Source organism: Podarcis muralis, chromosome 1 (assembly GCF_964188315.1).
Source record: "Podarcis muralis chromosome 1, rPodMur119.hap1.1, whole genome shotgun sequence".
Taxonomy (NCBI): domain Eukaryota; kingdom Metazoa; phylum Chordata; class Lepidosauria; order Squamata; family Lacertidae; genus Podarcis; species Podarcis muralis.
In genome coordinates, this window is record NC_135655.1 from 97136970 (window position 1) to 97163569 (window position 26600).

Below are 26600 nucleotides of genomic sequence, written 5' to 3' on the forward strand. Positions count from 1 at the left end.
ACTTGTTCTCAATGTATTTATTTATTTTATCTATTAGATTTATATAGCACCATTCATCATAAGATCTCAGGGCGGTACACAGAAACATGAAATAAACTAAACTCCAACTCCCATCAGCCCCAACAAACATGGATAATGTTCAAGGATGATGGGAGTTGCTGCCCAATGATGTCTGGAGGACGCCATATTGGCTACCACTGCTGTAGCATGTAAACACCCTGAATATCAGTTTTTGGAAGCTGCAGTAATGGAAAATGTGTTGTTGCGCGTGTGTCCTGCTTATGGGCTTCTCATAAGCGAACGTTGCCATATTTGAAAAAAGGGGAAATCTGAACACAAAAGTTGAGTTGGGTTTTTTTTCCAAATCTTGAAAAAAGAAGCTTTTTGAGCTTTTTTAAAAAATGGAATTTGCCCAAATCCACACTGCCAACATAGGTTGCCATACATCTGGATTTTCCCAGACATTTCAGTGATTTCTACCCGTACACTATTTCTGATGGCCAAATTCTGGCTATGTCTGGGAAGTTTCAGACATATGGGAACCCTACATAAGCATCTCATTGGTCACCAAAAGAACAGGATGCTGGACTAGATGGGCCACTGGTCAGTCTAGAAGGCCTATTCTTATGTTCTTAAGAAAACAGTTGATGCTGAAATGCTTGGGTTTCCAACATAACATAATAGGATATGATAAAAACATGGAATTTGGTGTCACACTATTACAAATGTTCTACTTGCGCAAATGTGCAGCTTTCAAGATGGATGATCACTCTCTGTCCCTGTGCACTGTTTGGCAGGAGGTGTGCGAGTGCTCTTCCCAATCCTCCAAGCCAATTTTGTGGGGCACTGGGAGGGAATAGGGAGGATGCCCTGTTGTACAAGCAGAAGTGCTTGTAGGGCTCCCTAGGTGAATCCTGCCCTATGTGCTCTGTGTATGGTTTTTAAAAAATCATTTTAATACAATTTTAGTGGAGGTTATGATTTTATGAAGATTATTTATTTTTGTTTGCGACTTTCATTTGTTTTTACTTTACCCCCCTTCACATTTGGCCTATAAAGCCTTGCTTGTAAAAGTTACTGATGCTTACTCACTTCTGAGAAATAGAAGATAAAGGGGGAAAAGACAGTGCAGATGGGCAACAGACTGCTAGAGCGCCCAGGGCATGAGAATTTTGGTAGCCCTGGGAGACAAAGCAAGCACATATTTCATACCCTGAAGTAGCACACCATCTATAAATACATTTTGTGTGTTGATAGACATGCACAGCTGAAATGAGTGTGTTTAAAAAATCATGATTTTTTTTTTTAATGGAAGCAGTTTCCACTGTGAGTCCTCAGAGTTGAGAGACCAAATGAACTGGTCATGAAACAAGTGGTGATGAAGCTCAAATGTGTCAAGAATTTATGCCAGCTTCCCAGTTTTACACCCCATTCAGTCGGATGGAGGTTCTGAAAATGGAGGGCTTTACTTGCTTTATTGACTAATATTACACAAGCGTCTATAGCCAAATGAAAACCTCTACTATAGTTACTGGGGTTGTGGGGAGAGAGACCTGACTCTTACTTTCCATAAAATTGTGCCCTCTTCGGCTTCTGTCTGCTGCTTTTCTCTCAGAGCTGATTCAAGAAACTGAAAGAAAAGGTTGAGTGCCTTGGACTTTTGCTTCCCCTGTTTCTACAGTAACATATGAAGTGGTGCTTACAAATCTCGCTTCACATTTACAAGTGGAAGCAAGCAAACAAGCAAGCAAGCACATGACTCTTTGTGCTTCTGCTTCTCACATCTAACATTTGAACCATTCCAAGGACCAAACTAGATGTCTACTTCAACAGGACTGCTGCAAAAAAAAGGAAGCTGTGTGTTTAAGCTCCCATTTTTATCAGCAGCTGCATTAGTGACCCTCTGACACAAAGAGAAGAACACATCCATGTCAGAGTCAGCATAGATTAGAAGATTTTGATGTGAGGTCACAATCTACTTATTGTAACAGCATACCCTCCAACTTTTCGGGAGGGTAAATCAGGACGCACACACCCTGCACCATGCACCCCGCCCTGCCCCCCACCGCCTTAGTTTCTGTGGCTCGGGCCATGGCAACCTGAGGCCTACCTGCATGGCTAATCTCAATGACAACACTGTCCCCCCTCTGCTGCCACCGTGGCCTCTGCCTCGACACCACTGTGGCCACAGCCTTTGCTGTTGGCACCGTGGCCGTCACCATACTTTCGGAAGCTGGCGCCCACTCAGGCCTGAGGTTCCACATCCCTGATTTAAAGAATAGCAACGGATCTGGCAAATTCGGGAAATGGTTTTTAAAACCGTCATTTTGAACATTCCTGCAATTCTTGAATGGGCATGGGACCCACAAAGTTGTCCTCAGCATGTTGCCATCAACTTTGGGAAGGAGCAACGAAGCAATGAGCACTAGGCTCAAATGGCATAGTAAAGATGGTGATTCAAAACTGTGAAACCACATCACATGAGGAGCAACTCATATGAAGTGGCATCCACATGAGATTGTCCACAATTTAGTTCCTCGGGTAACTGCTGTTGGGGAATTTTGCTAAATGTAAACAAAGTCTCTTTCTAGCTGGATCCTTGGAGATTTCTGTAAAGTTCCTATAACTGCTTAAATATTCTGATGTGTTCAAAAAATTCTGCCTGGGCAGCAGAATTTTACAAGGTGGTGGTGGGGAATCATATTCTGTTATGAAAGTAAGCACATTTTCACATTTTGTTTTTTTTTAATTAAATGCCTGCAGCTGAATTCTCTCCATACAGTAATATAAAAATGTGATATTTTCAGATTTACATTAGTGAAAATGAAAGCACTTGAGTTTTCAGTCCTACTCAGAACTGCTCCTGCTTCTTTCCTGAGCAGGAATACCCTGCTTGCCAAGACTCTGATTTTGTGGGTGGAGATAGAGTCAGCTTGTAAAATATGCTTGCTCTGTAACAGAATCCATTTCCTGCTAACTACAATATTGCAACACACCCACAAATAGAAACTAGCACTTCCTTAAGGCAGAGACTTTTACATGTAAGTACTGTATTGATATTTTCAAACACTGTCCTTAACGTCCTTGAAAGTAAAAGCTGAAAGAAACTGTGTTTTTCTACTCAAAACCAAAAGAACATTATCTTAAAACTTTTTTTTTCCTGTTGCAATTGTTCTAAAGTTCCTCAAGTAGGGTTTGTTTTGAAATCAGATTTTTTTTTTAATCCACAGTGTTCATGGGGTTTTGCTGTTTGGCTATTTGACAGTCTAAATTCTGGAATGGGGAAATGTAAACAGTTCCACTTTATAACTACTGATGCAAAACTGCTTTAAACCAGGCCTCTGATTTATGAGAGAGTGTGGCAAAAAAGAACAAAAATGCAGCAATCTTGTGCATGCTTACTTTGAAGTAAATCTTACTGAACTCAGAGAGGCTTTCTTCTGAGCAAATTTGTATAGGAGAAGGCTGTGCAAAACGTTACAGCATATGCATTTAGAAGAATAACAAATTAAATCACCATCCTTGTAATAATGAATGCTGGTGAAGAACTCATATACATGATTTCACACGGGAACCAATTTTGCATGCTTCATTGTAGTTAGAGCCCACTGAATCCAACCTATAAATAAAATTACAACTGCTGCTATATGTGCAGGCTGAATCCAGAAATAATTTACTCAATTTCTCCACAGTAAATATACATAGGAGTGTAATCTAAGGAAGGATACAGACCAACCGTTAATATGTGAATTTTTGAAAGACTGAAGGTTTATTATTATTATTTTGTGGAAATTAAAGCACACACAGTAGTTGTAAAACATTTGAAATGCCACGTAGTTCTTCCCAACTTCCTCTAAAAGACAGAAGAGGCTGGTTAGCATAAGACTGCATAAACATGGGCAGAATTGCTCTTTGATAACGCAGGGCAATGTGTCATGTACAGTAAGCCCACACTGAACTTGTGTACATTCAGATTTATGTGCTTGGCAAAAAAAAAAAAAAAAAAACTTTAAAATTTTGCTCCCAGTTTGTGTTTGGCTTGGTAGGCTGCAATCTGTACAGGCCTGCCCCAACACAGAATACCATATGAATTAGCGGTACCGAGAATTTTTTCACAGTAGTTTTTCTGTTGTGGTAACAGTACTTTTTCCAATGGGTAATGGGAACTAGCGCGATTGTGTCTGTGGATTTCTTGGTTTGCCTCATCGTATGTTGGGGCTGAACACAGGGAGGAAAGATTAGCTATCCAGGCCAGCTGTGTATATATATTTGTACACTGTAAACGTCAGCACTATTCTTCAGCTGGAACTCACCAGAACTCAGTTCCAGCACCACTTAGGTGAGAACCATTGCCATTATAAGGGAACAAGGGAGGCATTCATGGTGAGTTCTGGCACCTCTTTCCAGGGCTAGAAAAATAGCAGTGGAAAATGTCATTTTGAACACACAAAATACACAGCAAGTAGATCGTTTGGTGGTAAGTTAATATTTTCCTGAACCCCACTTGGTTCCCCAACCATCCCTTAGTTCAGGGGTTGTCAACCTGGTCCCTACCACCCACTAGTGGGCATTTCAGGATTCTAGGTGGGCAGTAGGGGGTTCTACAGCACAAGCTGAATCCTCCTTCTATTGAGCACGGGTGGGCAGTAAGAAAATTTTACTATCAAGAAAGATGCATTAGGGGGCAGTAGGTATAAAAAGGTTGACTACCCCTGCCTTAGTTCATTTGCATGAAGTTGGGAAGCCAAGTCAAAGTACAGTGGTACCTCGGGTTAAGAACTTAATTCATTCTGGAGGTCCATTCTTAACCTGAAACTGTTCTTAACCTGAGGTACCACTTTAGCTAATGGGGCCTCCCGCTGCTGCTGCGCCACCACGCGATTTCTGTTCTCATCCTGAAGCAAAGTTCTTAACCCGAGGTACTATTTCTGGGTTAGCGGAGTCTGTAACCTGAAGCATCTGTAACCCAAGGTACCATTGTATGGTCAAGAAAGAAGGTTGTAGCATGGAACAGCCCAGGGGGAAATAATGACTAGAAAATGAAGAGAATGAGGGATATAGGAGACATGAACTTGATGAGATGAGGGCAATCAAAAGGGGGCTTAGAAAAGTTTCTTAAATAAAAGGGACTGCATGTGGTAGAGAGTAGAGAGAAAGGGGACGACTGTAGCAATGGAGGATGCCAGGGAGTCTAAGCAAAAGCAACTAGAGTGCAATTTGTTGTATTGATTTCAACTAATCAACCAGTGTTTGGTTACAGGTCTTTTATCATTTGCTGAAAACATACCAAATGCTGAGTGTTTTATGGCTGTGTGAGCATGATTAAAACTCAGAGTAAATGCTTACCAAGGCATTATTTTAATAGGTCCAGATCTTTAGGGAGAAGACTCTAATTCAATTTTAAAATAAAACATATTTTCTAGCTAGGCAGTAAACAAACAAAAAAACCCAAAACAAAACCCACCATTTCTTAGATGTCACCTTGGAGATTCAGCAAACCAAGCCACGGAAATGATTCCTGATAGAAATCACTTATTGCTCAGACTTACAGCAGTGGCTACGTTTACAAAGGAGCTGTACTCCACAGCTCTGTACAGGCTGGGGGAAAAAATAGCTATTTGCTGCGGTCAAGGTCTCTGTTCAAAGTCCGATAAAAATGCCGATATGCTGCTTTAGTAAGTGCTTTCGTCTACTTACTTGCGTAATACTTGGCAGCTATACATTTCTAAGCAGTCCTTGACGTGGGAGAACTGCCGACTCTGCTCTGTAGCCTTGCTTTTGCTTTTCTTTGTGCCTCACCCTACTCAAATTGCAGCTAAATAACTCTGCTTTTGCTGTATATATCTTCTTTTTTTAAAAAAAAAAATAGGTTGGTATTCTGCCATGGCTATGAGAAGCTTGCTTTCTAACCATAGCCACTATGTCGAATCCTTTCGTCTGTTCCTTGAGAATTCGACGGAGCATCAATGCATGCTGGAATTCATTCAGAAGAAGCTGCCAGGCATATTATCAAGGTAAAAGCATCAGGCATCTTATCAGAAGGACAAACTATTGATACGCTCTGGCATACATGATGTTTGTTTGTGTGTGCAACAGAGCCAGGTTTGCAAGAACTGCTGGAGAGTATCAGACTGCTGTTTCTGTCCTTCCCTCCCTCCCCCCTTCTCTAGATCTTTAATAATGTTTTACTTCAGACATCCCAGTAGAAAGCTTTTCTTTGTGATAGGGTTTGCCTAGCAGAAGACAGAGATCTCATTGTTTGCTCTCATGTAAATATAGCTCAACTTCCATGTATTCATATACAATAATGAACAGCAATCACAATTTATCAGAATGTACTTTCCTTTGCAAAACAAAAACCTTAATAAAAAAATTTAACCTCATCGATGATTCATGTGTGGAAGCTAAACACACACATGTGGCATATTGGCTTAGGGGACCTGAATGCCCTAACCACAAGAGTTTGTCTAAGCATAGTATCTTAGTATATGGAAGCCCCATAAAGGTGTGCACTTTGGAACAAACCACCAAGACCCAAACCTGCTCCTGTCTTCATAACTCCACCTTTTCATTTATATAGGCCCATCCTGGGTTCTGCTAAACTAGACCAAGACCATTTCTGGGTTCTGTCAAGCTGAACTGATTGAAAATTTCTGAAAATAAATGTCATTGAACTTTTTGAATACCTACTGATCTCTTACTGTTTTAAAAAGATGCACTCTTTACCTCCTCAGTATAGGCAGTGGAAAATCTACAATCAATATTCTAAGTGTTGGTGGCGGGGCAGGTAAGTAAAGTATGAAGACATGCATTTAATTATTTGAACTACAGGTTTATATTATGTATATAACAGATTATAATTCATTTAATTTACAATTTAGTTTCCAAGGTAGCTGTCAATAAAACCAGAAGCAATAGGATTATCTCTACAATATGTTGTATGGAGGAAAAAGACACAGAATGACATCCAGTCTAATCCTTTGTATATTTACAGTTTTAAGATTTTACATTTTGTATGTTGAGACCTAGATGGTGAAAAGTGGGATCTATAGATATAGATATGTATATATTTACACACACACACACACACACACACACACACACACACACACACACAATATTAGTAAGAGCTGGGCATTGTTGAACCCACTGAAATTAATAGGTTTGATGTACCTAATTCTGCATTGGATCGGGGTACATCATATCTGACTTTGGATTCCATTTCCTTTTCCATTACCAAATATTATACTAGTTGACCAAATGTCCAGAACACAGAGGGGATATGAAATGGACCGACTGAGCAATCTCCACTAAAAATTGTATGTCGCACTGTGACTACGATCTCAAAACAGCTTAATTTGTAAATTAATCAACTTGTGCCATTATTGTCTTATCAGTAGTGTGAGTGGTGAGGGCAAAGAGAATAGGCAAACATGGGGAAGAGACAGATAAGTGAGCCATTGAATACACTATTTTGTTTTCTGGTGATAACCAACTAGATATCAGATCACACTATCCTTCATGGTGGTCATACTCATTTGCTGCAGGTCTGTGCAAGCTATTTTCAATGGTTGTTGTTTTTTTTAAATACTGAATTTAGCAAAGAAAAAAGAAAGAAAACTAGAGAGGGGAAAGAAAAAAAACCCACCAGCTCACATTAAAAATACGATTACTATTAATACATCCATTTTTATTTTATCTAAATATTTATAAACTGCACTTTTGTTTTTTAAAAATACAAGGAGGTAGTGTACACCATATGAAAGTTACAATGATACAAAAAATCATTTTTAAAAAACCATCCATAAATACAGGTTGGCCAAAAGAAAGTGTGCATTTCAGAGGCCTGTCTAAACACAATTATAAGGTGGATTTGTAAGAAGGCAGGAATGATTCCTGCTGAACCTCTGCTAGTAGGGCATAGTAGTAAAGGCTCACTCCCTAGTAAAGGCCAACCAAAACCTCTGGGGGCATGAGTAGCCACAAGAAGTGCCACATCAGAGGATCTCAGTGATTGAGGTGGAGCATTAAACACATAAATTAATATAGACCATCCAAATGTCCAAACAGGTATTCACACAAAGTCAGTGTTTATAAGAAATGTCCTCAAATTTAGCAGGGGCAGCAAGGTCCTCAGACCATTGTGAAACAGAAGGTGGGTGATTGTCCTTCCAAGCTTGAAGTAGAAATGTTTTGGTGAGGGAGGGCTCACAAAATCCACTTTTGTCACCCTGCTATTAATACCCATGCTACAGGGCCATAATTAAAAAGTACATGGATATCTGCACTAGTTTAGTGACTGAACAACCCTGACAGGGAGCCCCACTTGTTCTGGGAAACAGCTCTACTCACCACAGTGTGGCAGCAGGTACTATGGAGTCATGTATCTGTCTGCCATGACTGTTAGCCATACATAGGCTAATTCTCCATTATTTTAACTAATCTTAAAAAACAAACAAACTCAGGTGTGCTACCAAAAGGCACCTATCCATCAGTCTTAGTGCAGTGTTATCATTGACTCTTGGTATGAGAAGCACCCGACAGTAAAATGCGTAAAAGCAGCGTCTTTTAGACAGTCTCACTATAAGTGGCAATAACTAATAGTGAGAATGTGTTATGCCAGTCCATAAAGAAAGTACGCCTTGTTTTCACCCTTTATCTTATTAATGTTGCCAACTCACACCCTCCAATCACAAAAGGCATTTGCTGTGCTATAAAACAGCAAATGTGCCATAAACAATCCATTTCCTTGAAAAGTTTAATTGGAATCTTAATGGTGAACATAGTGATAGCCTTTTTAAGGTAATTGTATCGGAGAGCTTAAATAATTCCTATAGCTTAATTTGAAAGTTGTTGATAGTGCAGGCTGCAACATATTCAGCTCTTGAATCCCCCAAAGCACTTGTTTGCATATAAACAACTAACTGAACTCAATTAAGGTCGTAGATTAAGCTACAAATCAAAGGGGTTGGGGGAAGGGGTGGTTTATAATAACCTGGGAGGGGTGGTGAGTTGATTACTTGTGAATGGGGAACGATACAACAGAAATATGACTTTTTTAAATTTGGAGGAACAGGTTTTTATATCGGTACAGAGGTTGTTTTTTTTAAAGGAAAGAATAGTATTTGTACAAAAGGCACAGGAACTTCTGTATGCTTAGAATTAAGGACCAGTGTGCTTCTGAGCACATGCTCAGCTCATGAATTTGCTTACAGGATCAGAAATGTTCTCATTGTTAATACACACACTCCTGGTTTCCCCTCTACCCCAAATATTCATTTCAACAATTTTTTTTTTTGGGGGGGGGAGCCTTTTGTTGCTGTTATTGTTAAACCATTGGGAATCAGATACATTGGTCAATATGCCACAAATCACTCAGATCTACCAGATCAGCCTTCTGCCAATCCATCTACATTGCTAAACCAAGTAATATATGTCAAGTCCTGTTACAAATACTGGCAGCTCTCCCTCTCATTCTCTCTCCCTCCCTTTTTCTTTCTTGTGTCCTAGGAGAAGTTGACCTTCAGATTCTTGCAGAAGTACGGGCTAAATATCCTGGAGTCGTCATTTGTAACGATGTGGTAGAACCAAGTGCTGAACAAATAAGTGCCTACAAAGGTATGAGCGCCGCAATCCCAGAGTTGGTCACGACTGGACCTAATGGTCAGGGGTCCCTTTACCTTTTATGCTTTCTTGGTTTCATTTCTTAAAAAGCAGAGTACAAAATAATTTGCCAGATAATTTGTCCTATCTGTTGTATCATTCTCATCCCGGGAAGTAAAACTTCCAGGGAGCATTCATTCATCCCAATTCTATTGCAAGGGAATGGGATAGCTATTGTTTGGTAGCATGGCAGTGATCCAGAGGAGAGCAACAATAGCTTAATCCCTTCTGAAGCAGAAGTGGAAACAGTACAAGCGAAGAAACTTGCTGCTGAAACTAAGAGGAATAGACTGCAACTGCCTGAAAAGTTAGTTTTGAACTCACTCCGAAGTGAAGGGCTACTTCATATTAATTTCCTAGATGGATATAAACGCACACAATCTGTATGTTGCCAGTTCTGATGAAAGCACATGTCTGTTTTGACACGTGTGTTCATAATGGGAAGCTAATTTGTTGTATACTTGGCAAAGTAGGCGTATTTCCATTCCATGTGAAGTGGACCTGAGAGATACTAGCTCTCTTCAGATGTTCAGCCTGACCACATAAGCACCAAAGGAGAGTTGTGGGACTGGAGCATGCAGGCCATCCCTGACCCCCAGTGTCCCTGTGTGTGCTAGCCCCACTTCTACTCCTGAGTTTTGCAGGAGTGGGACAGGGCCAGCACTCAAGGGAAAGCTGGAGACAGGGCTGCGGGTGTCAGTGGCATAGTGTGGGTTGCCAAGTGCCCGGGGCTGTGCAGAGGGGTGGGGTGGGGATAGAAATGGATGGAGTACATTCAACTGCCTAACAGTGTCCACATCACCCAGGAGATCGCAGCCACAGAGATAAGAAAAGAAGACTTGTTCCATAGTCTGGAGAGGTCACCTTCCTAGAGAAGCCTTTTTCAATGCAGCCCAGTGATGGAAGCGCACAGCTGTATTGAGGCAGCACTGGGTGTTGAAATTTTGTGCCCCCTAACATTTTTGCACCTGGGACAACTGCCCCTGCAGCCCTCCACTCCCTACTACACCACTAGCAGAAGAAGCTACATGTTTTTGTCCTCCCATGGTCAGGCTGAACACCTGAAAAGGGCCATTGTCTTGTGGACTTTCTAAACTTCTTTGGTCATTAGCCCAATTCTGATTTTTGGCATAGGGAAGCCACATTGACAGGCATTAGCTTTCTTTCCCTACTCTTCATTTCCTGATGTCTCCTCACAGACTGTCTAGTGATTAAATAGAAGCAGACTGAGTCAGATTATTTTCAGTGCTGATATGGATTACTGCTCAATGATCTCCGAGTTTAAAATAGCAAATTAGATTTGAACTGTGGTCGTATAGGCTAGAGACTGATAAATGGAAGAGAGGACTGAGCAACAGCCGCAGCATTCAGAAGTGGTAGCCCATGTCCAAGAAGGAATGCAAAGGAAGAGAGATAAGTGCAGGTGGAACATTTCTCATCTATTTCACAGGGATGTATCCTAATCGGAGCCCTGAAAAATGTAAGACTTTGATTTGATGTGCTAAGTTAAAGCTGTACCAAAGCACAATGTGTTTGCATGCTATGTGTATACAAAGCCCTTAGAGCACCTCCAGACTGTCAATTTTTTCAGGTGGGATTCTATTATATTCTGGCAAATTCAGGTTGTATAATTACAGTTGATTGGGAGGTCTTGTGCAGCAAACCCCGCTCCCCCTCCCCCACTTTGCTATAAGGAAAGTGACAGGGAATTGCATTGGAAAGTGAGGGAATAACACTTGCTTTGATGCCAAATAATCTCTCCAACAAATCACCAATGCCACCTAATCTCCCTGAACACAAGGGCCTTTCCACACTCTCTATTTATAGTGCTGCTATAGTTGCTGTTTGATCCAATGTAAAAGCTGAATTTGGAGCTGATTGTTTGCACCTTTGTTCACATTAGAGAGTGAGGGTGGGGCTTTCCTTTGCACACTAATGGTTATTTCTGTGAGAAAGGTTTTTTGGCTGTAGTCACACCCCTTGTGTATCCTTGTGCTCCCTCAGCCATTAAATGTCAGAGCTGAAAATGGGGATAGCAATTTTGTAGCTTTTTGTGTGTGTATTTAGTGTCTAGTATACCGGAATCCTATTATTGTGGGAGTACAGGAAATTAGAAGACAAACAATGGGTCAACCTGAGCTATGGTGAACCTGGTTATTGTGATGAAATTTTGTCTGCAGCTAATGATTGTTTTCACAGGCAGTACTTTGACTCAGCACCATCATTCCTATCTGCCATCTCTCTCCTCTGAATAGCTCACAAATTCATAGTTTGCACTGGCCAGAGGGAAGCAGCATGAAACAGACATCTCCCAAACCACTCAGCAGCCATCCCCTCTACATAGAAACCAGGGCAATGCTTCCACACATGCTAATAAAAAATTATTATTATTAGTCACACAAATGGATATATTGAGGATCCATTCCAGTTTTTTCACAAAAGTCAGATTTCTTGTGGTAGATTTTCTTTTTTTAAGTACAGTATTCTGGCATGCTAACTGAATAATGATGACATCATGTGACAGAGTATGCAAAAAAGAAAAAGTCCAGAAAACAAAGCCACTATACCACTATAAATGGAAATGGCCCTTAGAGCTATTAGGGGACTTTCTGCCAATAAACAGTGGAATCAAAGCTTGGAACAGGGTCCAAGTAGCTGTGAAACAGGTTCCTGGTTTTCTTTATTTCTGATAACTTTTGGGGCACCAAGAAAGGAGCATGACATATGTCATGCTTTCAGCCTGGGATGCTAGAGAAATAGCAAGTATTTTCTGCAAATCAGGAAAGCACAGCAACCACCTCTGTCATTCAGTGCTCACAGCTGTGCTTAATTCAGAACTGATTTCATGAGGAGTTAAAATGAGGCACAATGGGGTTAAGTTTCCTATGGATTCTGGGGGATCAAAAGCCAATTGCATAATATATGAAAACACCTTATACACAATCTAGCCAATGTTATCAGTGGATATCAAAAGTAGCTGCCATTGGGCTTCAATTTCTCCCATGGAACCAAGTAACATTTTATTCTGTTTCACTTTGTCCAGATAGCTTTACTCTACAATCCAGCCACTGCCTTAAGATATTTCTTCTCCATTGCCTTGTAAATCTAAAATGTGACCCTGGAATCTGAGTTCTAGATATAAAATAGCAAGTATATATAAGAACATATTTTTCTCCTGATTGGATTCATCAAACTACTAGAGAGGATGGAACTGGGGACAGATTCTGAAACAGCCGTATGATTTATGCTGCTCCAAAGTGTTCCTTCCACTTTGCTTTGCTCTGTGGAAGTGAGTGAATGGAAGGTGGCACCTGGCAGCTCAAGACTGGTCCCGCCAGTGACACCAGCGCGTTGTGTTTTTTAAAATATATGGCTTTCAGTTGCTTTAAAATTTGAAATGGAAATTTATTCTGTATTTGCAATTGAGATAAACTGTGGAGCTATCATATTTTAGAACGAGTAGCAAAGACAGAAAACCTTGAGAACATAAAGTTTTCTTGGCACAAGGAGACTTCACTGGAATATGAAAGTCGAATGAAGGCCAGCAAAGAGGTGAAGAAATGGAACTTCATCCACATGATCCAGGTAAAGGGAAGCCTCAATTGTGGGACAGTTGTGGTTGTTGGGACAACCGTTTTTCCTCATGCTACCTTTCGTGTGCGATAATACCGCTTGAATGTCAAAGCAGTGCTCCAGTCCCTTGTATTCTATAAGTTTGTTCTGTTCACAAGCAATAATATATTTGTTCCAAAGAATCAAGCCCAAAGAAAACAAAGGATGCATGCAAAACTTGCTGTAGAATAATAAGGACAAAACTCTGCTTTGCATTAGCTAGCGCATCTGGATAAAAAGTGAGTAGAGCTTAATATTGCTGCACCCCTTTCCCCTCAGCTATGCGGTTCTCTGGCACAAAACTCAGTTCCACCTCCAGCTTCCCTGCTTCACCTCTCTCTGAGGTCTACCGCCCTGGGCTGGATTTCTGCTAGGTATTTTAAACCCTCTTTATTTTTGCTGCCACCACCAGGTACGAGAATAATTGCCATCTCTAGCATAGCCAGTCAAGAGGCAAGTGTGTATGATACAACAATATCATCAATAACAGAATAAAATATTGCAGAATTATTCAGTGCTGAGAAGCATGTGGTTTCAGTTAAATACTTTCTTAGATGCTGCTTTAATCCATAGAAACACCTCTACCTAACTCCATGCTTCTAAATGTACCTAAGTAAAATCCACCCTCCCCATCTATCCCAAATGCTGTCCCTACTTGCTAAATCCGTCACAATCTACCCAACACTATCCATCCAGTTCTGAGGACCTTCTGAGGGACCTCAGCGTGAGAAGTGAAGTTACAAGGAACCAGGCAGAGGGCCTTCTTGGTAGTGGAACCTGCCCTGTGCAACACCCTCTCATCATATGCCAAACACAAACTTTCTGGAGACATATGAAGGCAGCCATGTATTGGGAAATTTTTAATGTTTGATGTTTTGCTGTGCTTTTATTATGCTGGAAGCCACCCAGGGTGGCCGGGGCAACCCAGGCAAAAGGCTGGGGTATAAGTAACAGATTATTATTATTGCTATTAATTCACCAACCTTCTCCCACTACTCACTTCCAATATTACAAGCACACCCCATCCCCCTCCTAATCCAATACTGACCCTAATCCATGTACTGTCCTGAACCCCCGGCCTACCTGGCAGCAAGTCAGTATGTCAAGTCCAAAGTCCAAGTCCAGGGACCGAGCCACACAAGCAAATTCAAAAGCTCAGGAAATGCAGTCCAGTGTCAATCCAAGTAGCCAAGTCTGAAGTGCTGTAGTCAGAATACAGTTCAGAGTCACACCCAAAGCACAGTGCAGGAAAATGCAAGTCAAGGTCCAGCAACATGGGGAGTTGAGCAGAAACAATGCCTCAGCTCTGCTTCCCTTTTCTACCTTGCCTGCTGATTGCAGCATCTGGGCTTGATGAGGCATGTGACCCTCACCTGCTCTAAGCCTACTCTAGCTGAGGAATCACACACCTCCTCCCAGAGCTAATGAGCTCCACCTGGCCAGCTATGGGCCCTTGCCTGCCTCAGCCTCCTGCAGCTCCCTATACCTTAGAGCAGTGATGGCCAAATTCGGCCCTCCAGCTGTTTTGGGACTACAATTTCCATCATCCCTGACCACTGGTCCTGTTAGCTAGGGATGTTGGGAGTTGTAGTCCCAAAACAGCTGGGGGGCTGAGTTTAGCCATCACTGCCTTAGAGCTGTGTTCGTGGAGACAGGGGCTCCTCTGGCTCTGGTGATAGGTCCTGCTGCTCTGGTTCCTGTGCACTGACCCCCATCCCCACCCCATCCTCCGTAACCCTGTGAATACTTCCTACACCAACCTCTCCTTGCCCCTCCCCACCTTGTCCCAGTGTGTTCCAGTCCTGGCTACACCCCTCGCCAGGATCCCCTCCCTCCTCTCCATTGTCCTGCGGGTTCATGATGCTACTTGCCTACACATTTAGCACAATACATACTACCATATACTCCTTTACTGTAGTTGCTCTAATGTGTACGCAGTATCATTTAGATACACATCACAAATACATTTTTGGTTTGGGTATATTTGAGTCATTTCACACAAAAATGGGAGCATTCACGGAAAAGCTTCAGTGAGCTTATTCTACATTAAAGTGGTTCTTATATTTTCTAGATGCTGTATTATGTAAAAGACATCCCAGCTACTATCAGGTTTTTCCACAGCCTCTTGGAACCTGGGGCCAAGCTCCTTATTATTCTTGTTTCAGGTAAGTACTGATCTCAGTAGTTCAGGCACTGGTAATCTCAAGATTGAATTTCTGCAATGCGCTCTATGCAGAGCTTACTTTCTGCTTCCAGAAAGTGCAGTTAGCACAGAATGCTGCAGTGCGATTGCTGACAGGAGCGAGGCCCACTCAACCTATAACACCTCTGCTCAGAGATACACACTGGTTGCCATTTTCTTACCAGGCCAAGTTCAAGGCGTAACTACAGGTATATAAAGCCCTAAAGGCTTGGAACCAGTTTACTTGTGGGATCACGTTATCCCATACTCAACTTCTTTGATCTGTGAAACTGGCGCTGTTCCACATACCACATAATACTCATTCTGCAGTTTTAAGAAATCAACCTTTTACCTACACTTTTGCCTACACTTTGGAACTCACTGCCTATTGATATCAGGCAGGTGCCTTCGCTGCAATCTTTTTGGCAACTGCTTAAAACATTTTCGTTTAGGCATGGCTATCCAGACATTTAGATGCTTACACACAGCCCCTTTTACAGTTAATTATCTTTAAATGCTTTAAGTGTTTTTTGTTGAATTTTAATATTACTTGTAAACTGCTTGGGTGTATTATTACAATCAAGTGGGGTATAAATTTTGTTAAATAAATAAATACTACCAAGTACATTTCTTACACACTTCAAGGTTGTAATTTAGACTTGTATGTGATTTCCTATGAATGTGTCTGTTTTCATAATGGAACACCAAGGCCCAGCTGCTTATACAAATCTATTTCTCAGAGATTAAAAATACAAAAATTAAATAATCATACAAGTTATATAAAAATTTCTCATATTAAAATGCACCATACAAACATTCTGATTTAAACAATCTTATCTATTTATGCACCCTGTCCCAGTCTTCAACACACTTTTGACCACATAGACTATTATACATGTGTGTCAATTGTACACACCCAAACTCTACTTTTTTTAAAAAAAGGATTTTAAAATACTTGTGTTAATCTGCCCTTTCAGCCTCCTCCTGCGCATGTTTTCTTGGATATAAGTCCCACTGAGCTTAATGGAGCTTACTTGGAGTTTAATGGTGCATAGAATTAGCATGTCTATTCTGTAGCATCATGAACAGCTTCATAGATTAATGATATGCAATGAGTTCGAGAAATCTATGCAATATTTCTTCTGGTATTGGTACCAAATAATTAGCAGCTAAAGTGGAAGTTAATCTCCTTTGTGGGGAGATACCTGTTCTCATGATGTGGGGGAGGTGTGTCTTTTTCTACCTTCTAAACAAGGCATATCTCTTACAAACACATTTATTTATTACAGTTATGATATGCAGTGCTTTTTTTCTAAAAAATAATGTTTAGGGGTACTCTCCTTTTCCTACTCATATTGAAATTCTGTCCCTCAATGAGGCCAAACGTAGATTCACAAAATGTTTAGGGGTATGCGTACCCCTGCATCCCCCAGAAAAAAAGCACTGATAATACGTTATAATATAAAACTGAGGTAAGATAACCCTTTCTTCAAGAATGGAATTCAAAGCAGGATTTCTAGATTCCAGGCACAGAAGCTACACATGTTGAACCTCTGCAAAATTGTTGCATTGTGTATGAGTCAGTTACAATCTAGAAGAGTGATGGGGAATTATCAGTTTATTCAGCTAGGAATGGGGAAGGAAGAGTTTACTTTTTATCCCTGAATTGCACCGAGCCATTGAGTTAATTAAGACTGTCGCTTAAGCACTACAGGGGAAGTAAGGCCCATTCAATGCAGTGGATGTTTATTCTGAGTAAACATGCACTGGTTTGTGTGTTGCCCTCATTAGAAGGTCTCTGATTCTTTGGATGTCATGGAATGTAATGGAGTTGTCTATCACAGAGATACGAGTTAATTATATAAACAGTAGAAGAATTCACAGAGTTATAAAATAGCTTTATAAAGTTCATAGCAGACAACAACAGCCCAAAATGTTCCATTAATTGCAGAATATCCCCGTTTCCCCTCCCCTAACTGCACACAAATGTCACAACAAATGTTGCAAACAGAATAGGCACTAAATCTGAAATCTCAACTCATGCAAGAAACCAAATTGTTCTTAATGAATCCATTAATCTGCTGCAGATTTTTCAGAATAGCACATGTCGTAACACCTGACTGCATGTGGCATTAAGTAAATCTCTACAATGGAGCTCTGTTGTGCTATTTTGCTGGCTCATTGCCCATGTTTACTGCCCATTTTGTTTAATATTGCGATACAGTGTTAAAAAAAAAAAGAATCCCATCTTAGGCTGGTTGTATTTGACACCTGAATAAGAAAGTTGTGATCAAGTCAATTGCAAAATAGAATACCAGAGGAAGTGGCATTTATACGTTCATGTGGATATAGTACCGAGGCAGCAGAGCAAATTGAACAGATTACACACAGCAGGTTTCAGTGCCTAATGGGCATCTTATGAGTACAACCAGCCAAAGTTAACCGTTTTCAAGTTCCACTGATTTCAATGGGCAAGTTAAACATGTATGAAAAACTCTTCCATTAAATTCAATGGACCTAGCAAGTGATTGAATAGCCTAGTTTGTGCCTGAAGTGTCCTATTCAGTTACAACAGTGGCATATTTTTTTCTAGACATAACAGATGATTTTGTTACGAGTTCATGCCTAATTTCATCACTCATTTTGAAAATGTGTATCTGTTTAATAGTACAAATTTTAAAAAGGGGAGGATAGAATTCTTCACAAATGTTTGGTGCAGCTGTGGCTGCACTTTGCTCTTAAAACTGGGCCTCTAAACTGGGGGCTGCTTCTCCTCCATAAAGCTCATTGTGTGACTAAAATAATAAATTTGATAGGGTTTATATAAATGGCTGCCTTTCTATCATAGGAATACGAAAAAAACCAGGAACACAGCAGCACACAATTGTGTGAATTACTAAGAGCCACACATACATCTCATTACATTGAGCATGGTTAAACTGTTCCCAGACTGCATTTTTCCCTGATTGCACATCGAAGATGGCATGTCTGCATGTTGTCTCCCCCAAATCCTCACACGTAGAATACGAGCATGCCAGGGAAAAGTCCAACCTAGCAAACGAATTCCCACAGCCATTTCAAAATCAGGAGATGTTGCAGTTCTGTATTTCGAAAGTAATTGTCTCTATGTACCCAGATACAAAAGTAAACTTAAAATCAACTCCAAGAGAAATTTGAAAAGTTTAATCTACATTCTGGAAGAGGCTGAGGTACTGTATTTCACTGCATAATGGTCACTACCGCATAATAGTCGCACCCCCTTTCTTCAGTCCCTAAAATTGGTCCCAAAGCATTCAGGGGGTTTCTGAGCACCAAGGGAAGACCTCAAGGGCACCTTTGCTGCCAGGTTGGTACAGGACACTGAAGCAAGGGAGGGGGTAACACGGAGGGCTTGTGACAACTGTAGACCTCCAGTGAAACAATAAGCCCTAATGAAGCTTAAGGTAAAGGTAAAGGGACCCCTGACCATTAGGTCCAGTCGTGACCGACTCTGGGGTTGCGGTGCTCATCTCGCTTTATTGGCCGAGGGAGCCGGCGTACAGCTTCCGGGTCATGGGGCCAACATGACTAAGCCGCTTCTGGTGAACCAGAGCAGCGCACGGAAACGCTGTTTACCTTCCCGCCGGAGCGGTACCTATTTATCTACTTGCACTTTGACGTGCTTTCGAACTGCTAGGTTGGCAGGAGCTGGGACCGAACAACAGGAGCTCACCCGGTCATGGGGATTCGAACCGCCGACCTTCTGATCAGCAAGTCCTAGGCTCTGTGGTTTAACCCACAGCGCCACCCTTGTCCCTTGAATGAATGAATGAAGCTTAGATACTGATAAAAAGTATGCTTGAGTCAGTGTCCACTGGTGCCAGAGAAAGCCCGGGTCTCAGTTTGGGCTGTAAACCCACCAGCTCCCCTTGCCTAGGGTAAGTTTGGCAAAGGAGATATAGAAGGGCAGCAGGGTGGGTTTGTGGCCCAGATACTAGGAATAATCAGGAGTGGAGATATGGATAGACATGAGCGGTAAGACAGGTGCAATGGGGAAGGGGGAAGGCTATCAAGGAAACCATGGGGTTAAGAGGAAGAGAGGCAAGGGAATAAAAGCACTAGACCAGGTGAAATAGGAAAAACAGCAACCGAAGAAACCATCTTTGAAATAATACTCCCACTTAAATAATACATAAAAGCAATTTCTGCAGTTCACCAATGTGACACCTGTGAAAGACTTGCTGTTCTTTGGCAACTCCTGTGCTTTTCAGCGGAGCTTGTCCATGTAGGAGTTCTTAGCAGATTCTTCTCGGTGTAAACTTTTCCCTACAGAAGTAACAGGAGATATTCATGAGAAACTGGGAGTATAGGCTAAAAAGAGCAAAATGGTAAGGACACGGTTTGAAGGCTTCAGATCCCCCTACATTCTGCTTGTCAACAAGACCGAGGCAGCTCTGAAGAGTTATGTAGTGTTGTTTTTAAGATAATAGTCTCCCCACACATTCAGTTCTCAACAAAGTATTGAAAAACAAAAGTAGTGCCATATGTTGCATCTACAGGGAGTGATTATTTTAATGTGCCAGTCAGGTAGTGTATAATTGCTCCGTTCAGAAATGGTGTTGAGTCACAGAACACTGACACCAGCACATTTCCTGCAATTAGTGCTCTGCATTCATTTTCCGCCAGGTGGAGAAGGGAGGTGGGGGGAAATATACACAAATTTGTTGTGCGGCATCGATTCTAAACAGCCAGAGTGTTTATGTTTCAAAAAGAAACTGTTTAAAGATATACTGCTTTCCAAAAAGGCAGGCAAATGGCTTTATTAGCAATGGGGATTTGCAGTCATACCTCTCAGCAAGCCCTCATTAGTCTTGAATTTATTGCTTTCCTACCCAACGGGGCTGGTGGCTTTGGCCTTTTATAAATGATTCACATCAGAAATGCTGAATCATGCCACCAAGGGTACCAAATAAATGGATTAGCCTGAATTCACTTCCCACTGTTCCTGCATGTGGATATATATATATATATCCACCCGCAGGATCTTATCTGTGTCCCTTATGCTAGTTTTTAGTAGATTTCTATAAGAATAGCTCCCTTGTCACAGTAGGATGCAATCTGACTGGCCTAAGGTTGCCAAATGTTCTTTATATTTTGAGATATCCCCTATTCCAGAACTTCACAAATGAGCAGAACATAATGGATGTCCCTTATCAGAGAATCTTGTCATTTCATACTTCTTGGAATAGACACCAAAGCTCTTTGATGTCTTGGGCTGCTTGCTTCTCTTTGGCCTGCTTTAAATCGGTGTAATTGTTTGTCAGTGGTCTGGCATTTCCTTGCAGCTTAGCCTCAATGCTAGGCTGCGGCCTCTTTTAAATGTGCATACATTGGGCAAGTTCTCTGAGTCTTGACAAAATTCCATGAAAATGAATGGGGTTTTAATTGGTCAGCATGACTCAGATAATAATCCTGCATGGACTTGCACAGGTGAGATTTATTTCCTATTAAGCAGGCATAGGATCTGGCTGAATGTTCTATTCCTTTACTTTAAATGGGCTTAATCCATGAGTAATTTGAGAGCTGCAAAATAAAAGTGTTTGTTGGTTTGTTTATAACATTTCTACCACACTCTTCAAGCTCCCAGAAAGTATATATAATAAAACAATTCATCAAAAAGCAGGGAACTTCTAGGCTCTTACTGTTTTGCAGATGAGATTCAAACAAGTTGCACAATTAAGGTAGATTTGGCACTCTTGTGCAATACACTCACTCAACACACCTCTTGCTCCTCTGGCCTGGAATCAGTGTCTGAGGAGAGGGCATGGAATCCATTTTACAACTCCAGTGACACAGTATGGCTCCTGACAGTCCCCCTTCTTTGTGTTCCTCCAGGAGTTTGTTTCCAGCAATGGGTGATTTCCCTCTTCCATAAGGGCACCCCACCTGCATTGCTGTTCCGGGATAGTCCTCTCTTCTCTGTTGAGAAATTCCTCTTCTTGCACAGTAGCTCAAAGTGTGGACAGGCGGTTCTCAAGTTGCTGTACCTTGTCTTCCAGCAAGGGAACCAGCTTGCACTTGCTACAGGTGTAGTTCTGCATGTTCGCAGGCAGGAAGAGATAGATGGCACAGGTGTTGCAGTCACTGCAGCAGTTCCCTCGCCATCCATGTCTCTTGGCCCTAGGCACACCATGAGACATTACTCTGGGCCTCTCCTTCCAACTCCCCTGCTAGATGCCCTCAAAAACACCCCTGTTTACAAGTCCTATTCATGAGCTCCTGGTCACGGGCTCCCAGAGGCTGCAAACAGCTAAATAGAACTGCTGCTGGCTGCTAACTCCTTCCCTGTGACATGATGCCATATAAATTCCCCCCAAACAAACCAGTACAATTGCTCAATAAACATATGGTGTATAACCTCTGCACAAACTTTGTTCAACTGTATTAGGATGAATGCTTCATAAACAGATCACCTGGGAGCTAGCCTAGTATCATATCAGGATTAAATTAGCATCCAGAACAGAGCAGATAATCTTCATTGCTGAAACTGATGAGTGAGTCCTACTCATGTATCAGCCACTTTAGCTTTGCCTCTAATTAGACATTAGAGTCTAATGTCTAATAATTTCTCAATAGTTCATCTCTGTTAGCATTGTAGGGGGGAGGAATTCACACAGTGCTATTAGGTATATTACAGTGACTTTGGAATCCACTAACGCAGGCATCCCCAAACTTGGCCCTCTGGATGTTTTGGGACTACAACTCCCATGATTCCTAGCTAACAGGACCAGTGGTCAGGGATGATGGGAACTGTAGTGCCAAAACATCTGGAGGTCTGGGTTTGCCTATGCCTGCACTAACCAGTAGTTCATGCAAACTATATCCTCATTAAGATCAAGAATTTGGGAAAAGTTATCTTGTAATGTATAACCATGGTTTGTACTTGAAAACAATCCTAGCACCACCACTGATGGTTTCAGGTGGTGTTAGGATGGCATGTGAGTGCTTTTCTGCTGGCAGAGAGAAGTGCAGATGGGGGATGGGAGCTTCTCCATGGTGGAGGTCCCAGCTGCGCCCTAGCAGGTAAAAGCTACTACCAGCAGTTATGTTTACTCAGAAACAAATCCTGTAGTATTTAATGAGGATTTCTGTGAAGTACGTTTTCATAGGATTGCAAGCTTGGCATCCAGTGTGTCCTCTGCTGAATTTGTTCATGCACTCACTTATTCATACTGGACCCATAAATGGCTGGCATTTGTAAAAATTGCTCTCCTCATATGGACAACCATACATATCTTGATGAGATATCGAGGAAGAGGCAAAAATCTAAGGGCTTGTTTACCTAATCAGTTAAACTTGAATAACATCTCCTTACTTCAACTTCTGATTTGATTGCAGATTCAGAGGATGAATCAAAAGCTGAAAAGAGTTAAACGAAAGACAATAACCTGCTAAAATCAAAGACTTGCTTTCTGACTAGAGATGAGATAATGAGAGGACATTCTAAATGTTTTCTCCTCTCCACCCCCATCCCACCCTATGAATGTTCTGTCCCTTCAGTGATGTGTAGGGCAGCTATGGTAATTTCATTGTTTACTCTTGCAGCACCATGTGACAAGACAAGAACATCAAAAGTGGCTCTGGTCTATGACCACTATTAAGCATCTTTCCCTCTCTCTGGATGGTTAGGAAAATTATCAGCCTTGGTCTAATTTACCATGATGGGCCAAAGGACGGGCTTAGCACAGACTTCCATGCAGCTCCCTCTATAATCAGCGATTGGCTATTATTATTTTTAAATAAATATATATACCACCCTTCATCCAAGGATCACAGAGTGGTTCAGCACATAAAAATACAAAACAAGAACCCATAATAACTAATGAAAACAAGGATAAAAACAAACCAATAACCCCCCTCCCACAAACACATATGAAAGGCTGTAGAACAGAGCTTTCCAAACTGCAAGTTCCAGGGAGCTCAGAAGCCCTCTCCACATTAACCTAGACCAGGACATTTAGTGTGGCTGCCCCTGCCCTGTGGAATACCATTCATGACAAGAAACAACAGGTGACCACTATTTGGACTTTCCAGAAACAATAGAAGACGTTTTTGTTCTGACAGGCTTTCCCAAGCTGCATAAATAGGCCTTTGCCACAAGTGTCTGCTTGTTAAGCGTTTTAGTATTGTTTTAAATGTATTTGTTGTTTTTCTGTTTTTAACTGTTTATAATTATTGTATGTGTAAATTGCCTCAAGAGAAAGTGCTTTACAAGGTGATTAATAAATCAGCAATAATAGTAACGATGAAAATAAAACTGCAATATGATTTATTTGGCAGGAACCAGTGGCTGGGCCAGGCTCTGGGAGAAATACGGTTCTTGCCTGCCTCTGAATGATCTCTGCTTGTATGTTTCATCTGCTCACATTGAAGAGATACTTGATGGGGCTGGTCTAAAGTACAAGTCCTATGAGCTTCCATCTGATATGGACATAACTGATTGCTTCACTGATGGAAACAGAAATGGGGAGCTGCTGCTTGATTTTTTGACCGAAACCTGTAATTTTAGTAAAACTGCCCCCACTGAATTAAAAAATGAAGTTATCAGAGACCTTAAAAGGCCTGAATACAGCGAAAAGAGGGGTGACAAGTATTTTTTTAATAACAATCTGAGTGCAATAGTGATTGAACCCTAAATGTGTTCAGCTGTTAAGCAGCCACTCAGTTGAATATTTATTATTTGTTACCAAACTAATAAAGTATTTAACAAATAATAAATATTCAACTGAGTGGCTGTTTAACAGCTGTGATTAAAGTATGTGATGCTTGAGTAAAATACACATATATCCACAGGATCCAACCTTTTTTTGCCACTATTACAGCTGCTTAACAATATTGTTAGGTGTTTACAATGCTACATATTAAGACTTTGCTAACAGATTAAAACATAGCTTGCAGAGTTGTACATCATTATCCTTGCGCAGTGGTTCTGTTGTTGGCTATCGTGTACTGAGATCATTAATCAAAACTTGAAAAATTGCAGGCCTGTGTGCCTCTTGATTGATGGAAAAGGTGTTGCAATGACCTTGAAAAGATGAATCCTTTATGAAGAAAACAGAAAAAGGAAAAACATTTTTAAATAGAACTTTATAGCTGCCTTTACAGTTATTGCAGCACATATTTCAAACCTTTAAATTTTAGAGTCCACAGTCAGTTCTGCTCTTAGCTCTTTAATGTTTTTCTCTTTGGTTTAACGCTGTTTAAAAAGTAATATGTAGTGATAGGCTGGGGAGAAGAGGAGAAGAACCTTAAGATGCAGGTTTAGAGATGGGAAGAACAGGCCAGATGGCTGGGCGTTTGTGCCTGCTTAATGGTTCCGGTGGAAGTGGAAAAATCTAAGTGAAAGGGGACCTCCAGTCAAGGTCATTGTATACAGCTCTGTTACTAATATCAGGAATATCCTGTGTTTGGTGAATCAGTGGCCCTGTGCATACATCTGCTACTGCTTACATTATAGGAGACATGGGCATGCCTGCACACACCTACTGTCCCATCACTCAGAGCATTTAGAGCTTGCTAGCAGTGTGAGGGGTGAACATGTTTGAGCTTCACAGGCATTTCAGAGCAGGCACCAAGCACCTATGAATTCCCATTGGCACTGAGCCATGGAAGAACAACAATGGTGGATGCCTATCCTAGGCTTCTTCCCTTATTGTTCAGATATGTCATCATTGACACAGTGCAGGGGGATTATGAGAGTGAAAAAGCTTGAAGAAAGAAGAAGAGCTGAAGCAGGGCTGGGGGAAAATTATTACCTCAATGGTGAGCACCTGCCTTGCATGTAGAAGATCCCTGCCATGTCAGCTTCACAAAAGCATCATGTAGCAGGTGAATGGCAAAACCCCTCTTTCTGATGTTGATAAACACGTGCAGCTAGTTTAGGGCAGCTTCCTATGTTCCTTGGTAAGGGATGGAGGAACTCCCCAATGAGGAATTGTTGCAGCGTTTTTAGCTTAGAAAAAAAAATGTGAGTAAGAGGTGATATGGTGGAAGTTTATAAAATCATGCATGGCGTGGAGAAAGTGAATAGAGAAAAGTGTTTCTGACCCTCTCATAACACCAGAACTCATGGGCATCTAGTTGAATGTTGCCCCAGTGTAAAGCTCCCAAAGAAATGTGGAGCTACTTCTGCCATAGAATCGCCCCAGTCTGTCCCATGCATTGAGGACTAGGGATATGGCTTCAAAGCTGGAGCATTCATGTTCTGGGCAGGCTTCATTCCTGGCATTTCCCCTGCAAATTATTACAGAGGACCCAGCCATGTGGTTGCTCCCCATCTCTCCATGTAACCCTGTGCTCAAGTGGGGAGTATAGAAACAGAGAAAGGCAGACGCCTCCTGTTTTGCTGTCTCACAGCCTCATCTTGTGCCTGATCAAGATTTGCATGCATTATTTTGCCGGCAACTTTAAAATCCTCCTAAAAGGGATTTTTAGACAGGATGGTGCCTTCTCCATAGTCACCTGATTGACTAATGTAGGGTAGTTAAAAGCTACGGCTCATCTATTCCATTCCTCAAAATGAAACATACGTTGCTCAGATCACTGTAGCAAAAGGATGTGATTTAAGATGATCCCTTAGCAGTGACATTCACAGTTTTCGCACAGGCGAAATGACATTAGCGCTTCATGTCAGCTTCCCAAATGTCGGAAGGAGCGGATTAATGTATGAGCCAACATTTACGTGTTTCTGAACAATCTGTGTTTTTTTAAGGTGCACTCTGCATTTATGGCTTAGAAACGTTGCTTTTTGTATTGATGGTTACAATATGGACACAATTCCACAAGTCTGTGCTCAAATAAAATAAATAAAATACCTGTTTTTAAATGTTCTTTACTGTTCATTCTTCTGTGTTACACACTGATGGATGAGGCCAACTCTAACTCTAGCACAGATTTATCAGTAAGGATTTATGAAAAGAGAAGAATATGAACTGTTTGGGATTCTGCAAGGTCTGTCCAGAGGCGCAGAATGGAGACTCTGTGCTTGTGTGATTCATCCCTAAAAATCTACATAGAAGGTATTTACATCTGTAGTTGACACACTTATTTTGCTATATTTTTTATGGTTACCAACAAAGATGAACGTATCGTCCAAAAGGAACAA

General features: G+C 41.3%; 1 protein-coding gene across 2 annotated transcripts; it reads left to right on the top strand.

Annotated features, from left to right (window-relative positions):
* The first annotated feature begins 2961 nt into the window (after positions 1 to 2961).
* Positions 2962 to 26325, top strand: LOC114604687 (histamine N-methyltransferase-like). Of its 2 annotated transcripts, none has more exons than XM_077935718.1 (7): positions 2962 to 3041; positions 5870 to 6014; positions 6735 to 6787; positions 9511 to 9618; positions 13118 to 13248; positions 15347 to 15440; positions 23777 to 26325. In XM_077935718.1, the coding sequence occupies exons 2-7, from the start codon at positions 5884 to 5886 to the stop codon at positions 24130 to 24132; spliced, it is 873 nt and encodes a 290-aa protein (XP_077791844.1). In that variant the 5' UTR covers positions 2962 to 3041; positions 5870 to 5883; the 3' UTR covers positions 24133 to 26325. The 2 variants fall into 2 exon arrangements, with proteins under 2 accessions (XP_077791844.1, XP_077791852.1); XM_077935726.1 differs by lacking the exon at positions 23777 to 26325 and adding an exon at positions 22835 to 23770.
* Positions 26326 to 26600: the final 275 nt, after the last annotated feature.